This window comes from Schistocerca americana, chromosome X (assembly GCF_021461395.2).
Source record: "Schistocerca americana isolate TAMUIC-IGC-003095 chromosome X, iqSchAmer2.1, whole genome shotgun sequence".
Lineage (NCBI taxonomy): Eukaryota > Metazoa > Arthropoda > Insecta > Orthoptera > Acrididae > Schistocerca > Schistocerca americana.
Window position 1 is genome coordinate 592,874,643 of NC_060130.1, and position 14,122 is coordinate 592,888,764.

Here is a 14,122-nt window from a genome sequence, read left to right on the forward strand (position 1 = left end):
AACCAACCATTAACAGTGCACCATTTTCTGACCCAATGCCAGTTTTATAACCGTTTACATTTTAATCACTGTTAGCCATCTGAATTATCGGATATTTTAGCAAATACAGTAAGAGCTGTAGATCATGTTTTACTTTTTGTTCAACATAGTGATGTGCTGAAGGAAATTTAGTTTTCGACTTTTTGAGCAGCCTGTTCAAAGGGGAAGTGATTATTTTTAGCTATCCCTCTACTCCAGTTGACTAGGCTCTGAATATTATTGACTTCAAATTCGTTCGGTAATTTACCTTTTTAAGTTATGACACAGGCGATTTGACAGCTGCTTTGCACCCTAAAGCAACAACAAACAAAGAATCAAATATATGGTGGCAGGAAGGGGGGACAAACATCATTCACATTTCCAAGTCTTGGAGTGTTGTTGCAGACAGCAGTGAGGTTCACTTAGTGATAACACATTAAAATATATGAGGGAGATCACAAATGTTCTAACTGTTTTCAATTAACTCCTCAGACAACTGTGCATTTGAAAGAAAAATAAAGTTCTTCTATGACACTGCATTAAGTGCTCCACAGCTATAGTTCCAGGTGCTTCCACTATGCTGAGTACGGTACATGGAACAGTTGATGCTGAGCTGAAGTCATGTTGGTTTGTAGTGTAGTTATAACTCTTATGTGGCTAAGTGATTTTGGTTTTAATGACCATTTTGTGTTTATTCTTCTTAATTTTGGCAGTGTGGGCATAAAGTTCTCTTCCCAAATTTATAGAATGTATTTCTTGGATAACTCTGTCACAGTCTCACAACTGCCTCCTTGCCCCCTCCCAATTTGTAAAGGAAATGTGGATTCATATTCATCCAGCCATTTTCCATAATCCCCATAATGGAATACACCAGGAAAAACAAAGAGTTTATTGCAATAGTACTACAAAAAATGATGTGCTTACAGAAATAGATGTTCTACTAGATAGGTAGAACTAAAAGTTGTAGATAATTTTTTGCTTATGTAGCCCGTGGATCACTCTATCAGTATAAACAAACGGGCACAGAGTTAGTATGTGACTCAAATACCTGGTGCATTTCACTGATACTGCACTTGTAACCAACCCTGCATGTAACAGGCAGCTTACGTATGATCATCCATCATTTGCAGATACGTGTGGACTGATTTTATAAACATTATTCCTCATGTTGAAGCTATTAAAATGAATGTTGTTGTTTCAACAATTGATTGTTTCAAGCACAGATTTTGTTCAGAGTGCTGTGGGGAAAATGCCAAATCATGATTGTGGTTCTCTTTTCTTGCGCCATTGATTTCACATGTCCTTCTTAGGGCAATTTCATGTTCAAGTAACTGGGACATGAACTGAAGATCAACTGCAGTGACGATTTTTTCATCCTAGGAGAAAGGGCCTCAATTTAAACTGTTGCTTTATTAGTGCTGAACATGTTTTATGAAGTTTCTTGGGTTAATTTATACACACATATAAACAAATCAGTTCATTCATTCTATTGCCTTTTTCCAATCCAGGATTTCTTACCATTATGATAATAGTATTCATTCTTGGTTTTTACCTCCTTTGACAAATAACTGGACTGTTTCTATTTATGTTTTGAAATAAAATGTGAGGCTGCATATTTTCTTTTCGCTAAATCATCTGGAATTTCTTTGGAGTTCTGTAAATGACCAGTGAAACTTGAAAGGATTTGTAAAATATTTTTTTAGTAGTTCCTTGTGTTAAAGGTTTCAGAATTTTGTTAATAGTTTGTCATTTATTTATCTCCTCTATATGAAATATTCTCTTTTGTTTCCACAGGAAGGCCTGAATATTAGAGTTAATCAAGATACTCGCTTAGATAACAGGGTATTGGATCTACGAACTCCAGCAAACCAGGCTATTTTTAGATTGGAAGCAGGTGTTTGTAAACTGTTCAGGGACCTTTTATTCAACCAGGTATATTGAACAGTGCCTTTTGTTGTACAAGTATAAGTAGTGAACTTTACTGTTAAAGGAACTATATAGTATAATGTGAAGGAAAGTTAGGTATGTAAATTTGCAATAAAACTGACAAAGCAAAAAGTAATGTGAAAATTCATGGAAACTACTCAGTGTCTGTAGAGAAAAGGATGTCTAGCAGATTCCTGCGTCCTGTATTAATTGTATACGAATGTGCTAAAATTACACTGTTCTTAGAAAAATAATACCATGAACTGTATAGCAAAGAGTATTTTGCTAAGAAACAAATGTCAAAGGTATTCATGAAACAAACAAGTTTACTTTAGATTGATAAGGTTTCAGACTACTGAAACACTATAGGCAAGTAAACTTGCTGCCTTGAGTGTGAGTAGCTGTCATTGATGTATAATATGTTCGAGACTTTTGGAATTAGAATAATTAGGATTACAGCTCATGAAGCTCAGCCTGTACATTTGGTAATGCAAATGAGTGTGGTAATTTATGAAAGATATTTCGTGCGGAAATAATTTTGGCTTTTGTAAATGAATGCATTCATTGTAGCTGGACATTTTCGATAAATTTTGCCTTTGTTTGCAGGGGTTTGTTGAGATACATACGCCAAAAATAATTCCAGCTGCAAGTGAGGGTGGTGCTAATGTTTTTACTGTTTCATATTTTAAAAGCTCAGCTTACTTAGCGCAGAGCCCTCAACTTTACAAACAGATGGCTATTGCAGCGGATTTTGACAGGGTGTACACTGTGGGAGCAGGTGAGATGTAGTTGTGTTGTTACATTTTATCATGTTAAATTCTCAACATCTTGTCAAGAACTAGCCACAGTTAGTATTTAAAATTTTATACTTAGTGTTACTTATGAGTAGCTTGGTGATGTAGCTGTGTAAAGAATCAAGGTATCAACCTAAAGATCTCTGGTTGGAATACTGATATTCAAATCTAGCAGCACTTTTTGTGTGTGTAAAATATAAACATCCACTAATGTTTGGGTCTCTTTGTATCTGACTGTCTTAAGTTAATTCACATACTTTTTCAAAATAAAGGCATACTTTCTTCATTAGCAGAGGACCTAGAAAATCAGCCAGTAGGTTTGACAACTGAAAAAGTCATTATATTCTTACATAACTTTCATGTAATGCATGTCTCTTTATGTATTTTATATGAATGAGACTATCTGCAGAGTCATGTAATCTGCTGTTTGCCAAGGAAGATAATATTTGGCATGATAATGTATAATATATGACAGCAAGAAGTTATTTTGGAAGCGTTTTCAAATGTGGTTTTCAGTTGTAAGACAGAGATATTAATCATTAGGAAAGTGTACTGGACAGACTGATCAAAGCAGAATCAACAGTCATGTTAGTCTGTTTTCATCACTTCTTTCCAAATTTGTTTGACTGCTTGTAGTTGAAAGAAAATAGTTTTCAAACTATGCTACAGATCTGCTTGCAGTTGAGGAACTAATATAATGGTCGTATTATGTTGTTTTCAGAAAACGAGTTGTCCCCCCCCCCCCCCCCCCCAAAAAAAAATTAAATAAATAAAAAAATATTAACTGGTCATACTGAAATCTTTGTTACAGTTTTTCGTGCTGAAGACAGTAATACTCATCGCCATTTAACAGAATTTGTTGGACTTGATTTAGAAATGGCTTTTAAATACCACTACCATGAAGTGATAGACACTATTGGGAACACTTTCACACAGATCTTCAAGGGTCTACGTGACAAGTAAGTCAACTATTGAAGGGATATATGTAGTTGTTTATAACAATGTTAATGTTTCTGTATAACATTGGTATTATCCATTTGTGTGGCTATAATGCTAAAGTTTTCACATTACTTGCTGCTTCAGCAGGTATGGTATCTAAAACTGTGGTCAAATTTGAGACAATCCCCTCACTGATAAATTGAACATTGTAATTGTATAGTAAGGGCCTGTGCTATTCTGGAAAGCACAAGGCCATTGATGGCAGTACTAATTTCTTTTTTCCATTTCAAACAATCTCAAGAGGATACCGTACATTAAGTAGAGATCACTAATTTTGTACAATTATTATTGGCAACTTAATTTAGTTTTCATATACTATATATTTAGTTACCTACAGTACAATGCGTGTGTCTGTATAGTGTGTTTGTAAAATAATGTGACCTGTTCCACTTGTGTGAGCTATAATTTTCAGGTCATAAAATATGTTACAGTGTGGAATGCATCATATGTTGTAAGACCAAGTACTTAGTCTAACTGATTTTACAACGTGTGGTGTGTTACACTCTATAACAATATTTTATGATCTCAGGATGATTTCTAACACAATCGAAAACAAGTCATATCATTTCCGGTGCCCAGTATTTAGATTTTCCTAAATTAGTCAAGGTAAATGCTGGAATCGTTCTTTTGGAAAGAATTCAGCCAATTTCCTTCTCTATTCTGACTGACTGATCTAGCCTTGTCAGTATGGCCTTGCTGTGTTGGTACTGTGAACGGATGATAGCATTGCCAAGGGCACACAGTTCTATTGTATGGTTAAATAATGATGGCATCCATTTGGAAAATTCCAGAAGTAAAATAGTCCCCCATTCAGTTCTCAAACCAGGAACTACTCTGTGGGATGTTATCATTGGGAAAAACAAAACTGGTGTTTAGGAGTCTGAACATGGAATGTTGGTGCCCTTAATTTTGTAGGTAGAATAGAGAATTTGAAAAGACACATTGGCAAATTGAAGCTAGACATAGCGGACATTTGTGAAATGCGGTGACAGAAGAATGGGACTTATGATCAAGTGGGTACAAGATCTTCAACTGAACATTAAACAGGAGTAATGTAGAAACAAGTATAATAATTAATGAGAAAATAGGGTTGCATGTGAGCTGCTATGAACAGCAGTGTGACTGCATTATCACAGCCATGATAGGTACAAAGGCAACATTCACCACAATAGTATAATTTTTTAAAAGATATTTCTGCGATTTGACTGTATTCAGTGTGTTTATTTCACTATCTTTATTTCAGCCTTAAATCATTTTCAGCTGTTCAGTTTCAAAAATTGTCTGATGATTTCACACATGTTTGACAATTTTTGAAATTGTAACACTTGAAGATGGCCTAAGGCCAAAATCTAGATAGTGAAATAAACACCTTATTTACAGTCAAATGGCAGAAATATCTTTTGAAAATTTTACATGACTATGGCTCCAGAAAAAGAAAAAAACAACAATAGTGTAAGTTTACATTCCCACTGATTGAAAAAAAGGTATGACTAAGGAAAAAAAATTATTCAGATTTTTAAGGGAGAGGAAAATTTAATAGTGATTGAAGGCTGGAACTCAACAGTAGGAAAAGGAATAAAGGGAGAATAGAAGAAAGCAGACTGAGGCAAAGGAGTGAAATTGGGACACCACCTGGTATAAACTGAATGGAGCATAATTAGATTTAAGAATCACGAAATAATGTTTTGTATGTGGAAGAGACATAAGACAGCCTCAAATATATTACGTAAAGGTAAGACAAATTTCAAAACCAGATTTTAAATTGCAGAACATTTCCAGGGGCAGATGTGAACTGTGACCATAATTTATTAATTATGGACTGTAGATTAAAACTGAAGAAATTGCAGAAAGGTAAGATATGAAGGAGCTGGGACCTGGATAAACTGAAAAAAACCAGATGTTGTTGAGAAGTACAACAGATGATTAAGTAACTATTGATTGAAACTGGGGAAAGAACACTAAAGAGCAAAAATTGTCAGATTTGAGTGAGGATATACTGCAAACAGCAGAGGAACAACTAGGCAAAAAGGCAAGGTTGAATAGGTATTCTTGGATAACACTCAAGATACCGAATTTAATGGATGATAGGAGAAAATGTAAAAACACAAGAAGCTGAGCAGGCAAAAGGGAATATATGTGTCTAAAAATTGAGATTGATGGGAAGAGTAAAATAGGAAAGCAGAAACTGCTAGAGCAGAAAAGCAAAGCTGTGGAAGCGTGCATGATGATGGGAAAGAAAGATGTCACCTACAGAAGAAGTAAGGAAACCTTTGTAGAAAACAGCAGCAGCTGTACAGATATTAAAAACTAAGGTGGGAAACTCATATTAAGCAAAGAAGGCAAGGCAGAAAAGAGAGAGGAATACATAGAAGAACTATACAAAGGAAACAAACTTGAAGAGCAGAGGAAGTGTATGAAATTGAGATGGTGGAGCTGACACTGCAAGAAGAACTTAATGAGGCTGTGAAAGACCTTAATCAAAACAAGGCATTTGGGGTGAACCACATTCCCTGATAACTATTAAGATCCTTGAGGGAACGTATCATGGGGAAACTATTCCACCCAGCATGCAAGATACTTGAGACAGTTGCAAATACCCAAAGACTGAAAGAAGATGATGAATGTATTAATTTCAATTTCAGAGAAGGTTGGTGCTGACAGGTGTGATAATTACAGAACTACCAATTTAATAAGGCATGGAATGAGATTTTCACTCTGCAGCAGAGTGTGCGCTGATATGAAACTTCCTGGCAGATGAAAACTGTGTGCGGGACTGAGACTCGAACTCGGGACCTTTGCCTTTTGCGGGCCAATGCTTTACTGGCAGAAGTAAAGCTGTGAGGATGGGGCATGAGTCATGCTTGGGTAGCTCAGTTGGTAGAGCACTTGCTCGCGAAAGGCAAAGGTCCCGAGTTCGAGTCTTGGTCCGGCACACAGTTTTAATCTGCCAGGAAGTTTAATAAGGCATAATTGTGAAATACTGACACAGACCGAAACTTCCTGGCTGATTAAAACTGTGTGCCCGACCGAGACTCGAACTCAGGACCTTTGCCTTTCGCGGGCAAGTGCTCTACCAACTGAGCTACCCAAGCATGACTCACGCCCGGTACTCACAGCTTCACTTCTGGCAGTACCTCGTCTCCTACCTTCCAAACTTTACAGAAGCTCTCCTGCGAACCTTGCAGAACTAGCACTCCTGAAAGAAAGGATATTGCGGAGACTTGGCTTAGCCACAGCCTGGGGGATGTTTCCAGAATGAGATTTTCACTCTGCAGCGGAGTGTGCGCTGATATGAAACTTCCTGGCAGATTAAAACTGTGTGCCCGACTGAGACTCGAACTCGGGACCTTTGCCTTTCGCGGGCAAGTGCTCTACCAACTGAGCTACCGAAGCACGACTCACGCCCGGTACTCGCAGCTTCACTTCTGCCAGTACCTCGTCTCCTACCTTCCAAACTTTACAGAAGCTCTCCTGCGAACCTTGCAGCACACATTTTTAATCTGCCAGGAAGTTTCATATCAGCGCACACTCTGCTGCAGAGTGAAAATCTCATTCTGGAAACTGACGCAGACTGTTTACAAGAAAATGGAAAGACCAATCAAAGCCAACCTCAGTGAATATCGGTATGGTTTCATGTGAAAAGGAGGAACACGTGAGGCAGTACTGCAGCCTTGACATAGAAGATAGACTGAAGAAAGGCAAAATTATATTTATAGCATTTGTAGACTTAGAATAATGTTGATGGAATTGCCCTTTTTGAAATACTGAAAGTAGCAGTGATAAAATGCAGGAATTGAAATATTATCTCAAACTTTTACAGAAACCAGACAGCAGTTATAATAGTTGATGTAGATGAAAGGGGGCTGATAGTTGAGAGGGAGAAAGAGTGTGGATGACATAGCACTGCCGCAGACACGTCATTTTGAAAGGATGCACACGTGTCACTGCTGCATCCCTCCTCTCTTAAGGACTTTATATTTTTATGAAAAAGTATTTATTTATTCATCAATATTCATGTTATCCCTTTCAAAGACAATACACTTGTGCCAACACTGCTTCCAATCCTCGAAGCACTTCTCGTAAGCACTTTTTGATACAGCCTCGAGTACTTCCAGCAATGCAGTTTTTTATTTCCTCAGTTGTTGAAAATCTTCATCCTTTCATAGGTCTATATAGTTTTGGGAACAGGAAAAAGTTACAGGGGGCCAAATCCGGTGAATATGGTGGCTGAGGCATGATTGTTGTGTTGTTTTTGTCCAAAAAATCTCTCACAAGCAACGATGAATGAGCAGGTGCATTGTTGTGATGCAAAAGCCATGAATTGTTTTTCCACAACTCCAGATGTTTTTCGCGTATTGCTTCTGCAAATGGCACATAATGTCAGTGTAATACTCCTTTTATTGTCTGTACAACCTTGAGGCAAAAATTCATGGTGCAGTACACCACAGTAATTGAAAAAAACAGTGAGCAAAACTTTGACGTTTGATCGATCTTGGCGTGCTTTTTTCGGTCTTGGCTATCTGAGATGTTTCCATTGAGACAACTGGGCTTTGGTTTCGATGTCATAACCGTAAGTTCATGTTTTGTCACCAGTTATGACCCTTTTGAGCACATCAGGAACATTGATGTCATTCGAGAGCTCCTCAGCGAGGATGCTCATGTGACGGCTCTTCTAATCAAAGTTGAGAAGTTTTGGATCAAACTTCGCTGACACATCTCGTGCCCAAACATCCGAAAAAATTGCATGAAACGAGGCAATCGATATGCCAACATCCTCAGCAACGTCTCTTATGGTAATTCAATGATTTTCCAAAACAATTTTCTTCACAGCTTTGACGTTATCATCTGTTGTTGATGTGCTGGGACGTCCAGAGCGAGGTTTGTCATTAGCACCTTCCTGGCCATCTTCAAAGAGCTTGTACCACTTTTAAAATTTTTTTTAACTTAGAGCAGACAGCATTTCAAGTGTTCTACAGCACAGATTTCATTTTTCACACAAAATTTGATGCTAATTCTTTGCTCCATTTTTTTATAATAATAAAAAATCGCCGAGCACATTAAAACACGTTAACCTTTCCATCTGTCAAAAACAAATGAAGTTTGCTGTACACTTGAAACTGTGATCGAATGTTCGGGACATGTGTACCAACATACAAAAACATCGATAATCGAATTTACATTGCTCGTGCAATTTGAAAAGTCGACTTACTTTTTGAACAGCCCTTGTACTAACTTTTGTGCCATAGGGAGAAGCGGAGGGGAGTCGGAGTCCATATAAATTTGCGAGTTTAACAAGGTTATCGCAGCTCCTATATCCACTTGTATGCTGTTTACTGGCCTGTTTTCATTGTTGGTGCGGCTGCTACTGGGAGCAAGGCTGGCCGCCTTGACACTGTGATCGTGTGTAGACTGAACCATATCTTCCACCTGTGAACTATCAGAAGCTTGGTGTGGAAGAGAGGGGTGGATTGCTGATACCTCACACCATGACTCAGTTTGGTTATCCATAGCTCGCAAAACCTCAGACAGCTGTACAGTAGCTAAAAACTCAGAAAGTTATGGATTTTCATAGTGGAGGGCACACTCTCGCGCCTCACGACCCAGAGCTAAATGAATTATAGCATTTCTCACCACCTGATCAGCATACAGCTGTTTATGTACATCGGACAGAAAATGACAGTGACAACTTAACCCATGGAATTCAGCGGCCCATGCTCGATGGGATTGATGTCGCTGCTTCCTTCAGCTGTAGAACTCAAACCGGGATGCGTTAACATGGGTGTGCTTATTGTAGTATTTTGGAAGAAGTTCACAAATTTGATCAAATGTTAAAAAAGCGAGATCCTGCAAAGGGGTGAATTGATATAGGCATTCATACATTCTTGGTGATATCCATGAAATGAGCAAGGCACAGCATGGAATAGTGTCAGTAATCCCAAAATCTTGAAAGTGTTGTCGCAGTTATTTCTTGTATACATTCCATTACTCAACGGACTCATCGTGCATAGAAAAGGGAGGCGCATAAACCTTGGGGGCTGCGGAGGGCAAAACAGCAGGCAATGCAGACTGAGGAGCGTGCTGGCTAGACAAAACAGAAACCAATGATTTAAGTATCTGAGTTTGATTGTCTGTGATAGGTGATGTAACACCATGGCGAATGATTCTTGCCGTTCGATGAACTGTCCTCTGTAACACCGTTAGCAATTGTGACCATTCAGCAGGAACCAATACGTACACAGATAGCTGGAGCAATACACATAGAGAACTGAGGCCGATCGTACAGGGTGTTTCAAAAATGACCGGTATATTTGAAACGGCAATAAAAACTAAACGAGCAGCGATAGAAATACACCGTTTGTTGCAATATGCTTGGGACAACAGTACATCTTCAGGCGGACAAACTTTCGAAATTATAGTAGTTACAATTTTCAACAACAGATGGCGCTGCAAGTGATGTGAAAGATATAGAAGACAACGCAGTCTGTGGGTGCGCCATTTTGTACGTCGTCTTTCTGCTGTAAGCGTGTGCTGTTCACAACGTGCAAGTGTGCTGTAGACAACGTGGTTTATTCCTTAGAACAGAGGATTTTTCTGGTGTTGGAATTCCACCACCTAGAACACAGTGTTGTTGCAACAAGACGACGTTTTCAACGGAGGTTTAATGTAACCAAAGGACTGAAAAGCGATACAATAAAGGATCTGTTTGAAAAATTTCAACGGACTGGGAACGTGACAGATGAACGTGCTCTCTCTCTCTCTCTCTCTCTCTCTCACACACACACACACACACACACACACACACACACACACACACACACACACACCCCCGCGCATGCACGTAAGTCTGAGGTGCCCTCTGTGGACGATATAGTGCTGCTGCATGGGCGGCCGTTTGAAAGTATGCGCCCGTGTCACTGCAGAAATGTATAGCGTCATAAAAAGAGGTTATAAGGTAAATATCTACAAAAGTAAAAGAGGGGAAGGAAATGCAGTCAAATTAAATCAGGCAAACCTGAGGGAATTGTGTTGGGAAATGAGACATTAAATAGTAGATGAGTTTTGCTATTTGGGCAGCAAAATAATTGATGGTGGCTGAAATAGATATAATGTAAACTCCAGACTAGTAATATCAAGAAAAGTATTCCTGATAAAGAGAAATTTGTTGATATTTAATATAAACTGTTAAGTTTTTCTGAAAGTATTTGTCTTTAGCATAATCTTGAACAAAAGTGAAAAGAGGACAACAAACAGTTCTGGCAAGAAGAGACTAGAAGATTTTGAAATAGGGTGCTGCAGAAGAATATTTAAGTTTTTCTCGGTAGATCATATAACTAATGAAGTGGCACCAAATCAATTTGGGAGAAAAGAAATGTGTGACAACATTGCTGAAACAAAGGGGATGTTGATGGTACACGTTATGAAGCATCAGGTATTCATCTATTTGGTAATGGAGAGAAATGTGGGAGGGGAGGTGCTTGACTACAGCTTGCTGTTTCAAGTAGATGTAAGTTACAATAGTTGTGCAGAGATGAAGAGACTTGCACAGTGTGGAGGGTTGCATCAAACCAGTCTTTGAACTTAAGACTACAATGAAAACAGTTCTGTACTGTGAAAGCTTACCTCATTGTTGGTGATGTGAGCCCATCCATATGTGTAGAAGTTTTACCAATGAAGCACCACATGTATGACACATGTGTAAAATTGAAGAGTTGCAATATTATGCTTTATATTTTTGAAACTTACAACCAGAAATTAAACAGTTGACAAAAAATGAAAAAAGACAGTCAGTAACTATATATAATATTTGTGTGTGCATGTGTTTTTTCTAATTTACTGAGGTTAAGACACAAAGAATCAAGATGTGTAGCACCCTAAATCAAAACACTTTATTTATCAGTCATGTATCATTCAATTGAATGCTGTCTCTAATTGTGTGTAGAGGGAATTGTAACTGTGTGTACCACTTCTATATTTTTATAAGTTTAAAATTACACACCATTAATTTAATTGTTTGCAATCTCTCACAGTTACGCTGATGAAATAGCTGCTGTAGCACAACAGTTTCCTGTGGAACCATTTCGGTTTATTGATCCACCTCTGAAACTTGAATTTAGTCAAGGTGTGAAGATGTTACGTGAAGCAGGAGTTGAAATGGGGGATGAGGATGATCTTAGTACTACTAATGAGAAATTACTGGGACGGTTAGTTAAGGCGAAAGTAAGTTTGTATTCTGTTATTTCCAAAAACATATTTGTAGGCATACACATCCTTTGTAAAAGTGAGATGTATTGAAAATTATTTGTTGCATCTTAAATGAAATAGTATTTTTATGTGTTCTCATATGTGTGTTATTTTATCAGTTCTGTTTTATTCAGTTAGCTCACGCAAAATAATTCTAACCGTCATATTCCTCTGTAGTTACCTCTGCTTTTGTATTTTAACTTCTCTCCCCCCACCCCTCCTCTCTCTCTCTCTCTCTCTCTCTCTCTCTCTCTCTCTCTCTCTCACACACACACACACACACACACACACACACACACTCACTCTCTCTCACTCACTCTCTTGACTTGTGTTGAATGACACACACACACACACACACACACACACACACACACACACACACGCACTCACTCACTCACTCACTCACTCACTCACTCTCTTCTTGACTTGTGTTGAATGAGATGGGTTGTACTTTGAAGTTGCCAACCACCAGTTGAATGTGTTGAAAAGTACACAAATTTGTAGCACTAGTCTCATTTCGTTTGTTTCAGTCTTGTACCATTATCTCACGGAGTGCATGAACGGGTTTATAGTATACTGTTTGTGCACTGCCATTGTGTTGATCTGTTTTGACAAAAATTGTCCTAGCATTGCATTTTGGTTAACAGTCATACACTATTATGGTATGGCAAATAGTTTCTTAGTAATGAGAAAAGTCGCATTTCTGTTGCATGGAGATTTGCTTTAGCACAGAGACTTTTGTAACAATTCAATGTATCATTTAAAAATTGTTAGTTTAGAGCACTTTTAAAGGTTAAAATTGTGACTGAAGCCAGAAACAACAAGCAATTTCTTTGCCATTGAACTTTTTTTCCCCCCACTTTTGATTTTAGACTGAAGCCCACCTTTAGGTGACAGCACTAATCATTTGCTGCACTCCACTAAGAAATTATCACAAAATATCAGGAGGCAAAAGGGTATGGTGTTTAAATTAACCCAGATTAGAGTATAGAAAATTAAAATATAGTTGAATTGCATTGAATAATTGTGAACTTCATATATATTTTAATTTTATCATAGATTACTTACAGATTGTAAATATTGCATAGATCTGAAGATGGCTGTATAGATTGAAACTGCCTATCATAACTGGCGTGCAGAAGAACTGTTTTTAAAAGGAAGACCGCTAATCTCTCTGAACAGAAGGTGTCCCCTTATTAAATGTAGAAAGTTTTTTTCAGTAGCATCTCATTGCTTTTATACTACTCCTTACTAGAAATCCAAGGGTTCTACATTCAAATCTCGGTACGGCATAGGGTTTTACTGGAATACAATGTATCTTTCACTTCCAGTAACATTTTTTATATGATGGGAAAGAAGACAACCTGCATTGTGGTTTGAGTTCCATGTAAACAGTAAGTTCTCTTGTAACTGGCTGTGTGAACTTATTCAGTAGGCAGAGGAAAGCTTCATGTTTATTTTTTAAAGTAGATGTTTACTTTTTGTTGACATTATCACTTAGTGAGCAACATTTTCAATACATCATTGGTTTACATTTAATGTAAGTGGCATCATGTATAAGATGATTTGATCAGCTGATTACCTTATTCCAGTGATATTAATGCATTACTGTCCATCAATTATTAAAATTTAAATGCAGATTAAAAATGTTTGTGCATCAGTGAGCATTTTATCTTTCTACTTATCCAGAAATGCTGCATCTTATATTAATTACTCTTAAAGACAACATTCTGAAAAACGTGTATTGTTGAATCACTATAAGTGCATTTAACATAAGTTTTTATTTTGCAGTATGACACTGATTTTTATATTCTGGATAAATATCCTCTTGCAGTGAGGCCCTTCTACACTATGCCCGATCCAAAAGACAATGTAAGTTCTACAGTTTATATCTGAGTAATTTTAATTCTGATGATTTGTATAATTTTTTATTTTGATTAAAATATTTCACTGTCTTTGTGCAGCTGTATTTAAACTTGTTGAGTGTGCACAACTCTTATGCTCTCTGAACAAGAATAAAGGATTTACCTTTTCTGATACTGTTTCCTGGGAATTTGTTTAAATCCGTCCTTACAAATTTGATGGAAAAATTCCCTCAATTTAAATGCTAAAATTTTGTTCTATATGTTTCAGTTTGTGTTGTT

The 14,122-nt window shown here is 37.5% G+C and overlaps 1 protein-coding gene across 1 annotated transcript in view; it reads left to right on the plus strand.

Moving 5' to 3' along the window:
* The window catches only part of LOC124556251 (aspartate--tRNA ligase, cytoplasmic), a 101,055-nt gene that overhangs the window by 63,104 nt on the left and 23,829 nt on the right, over positions 1-14,122 (plus strand). Inside the window, exons 6-10 of the mRNA XM_047130239.1 lie at positions 1,813-1,950; positions 2,551-2,722; positions 3,550-3,697; positions 11,765-11,954; positions 13,770-13,850. Of these exons, the coding sequence (XP_046986195.1) occupies positions 1,813-1,950; positions 2,551-2,722; positions 3,550-3,697; positions 11,765-11,954; positions 13,770-13,850 (729 nt within the window). The remainder of the gene's footprint in view (positions 1-1,812; positions 1,951-2,550; positions 2,723-3,549; positions 3,698-11,764; positions 11,955-13,769; positions 13,851-14,122) is intronic.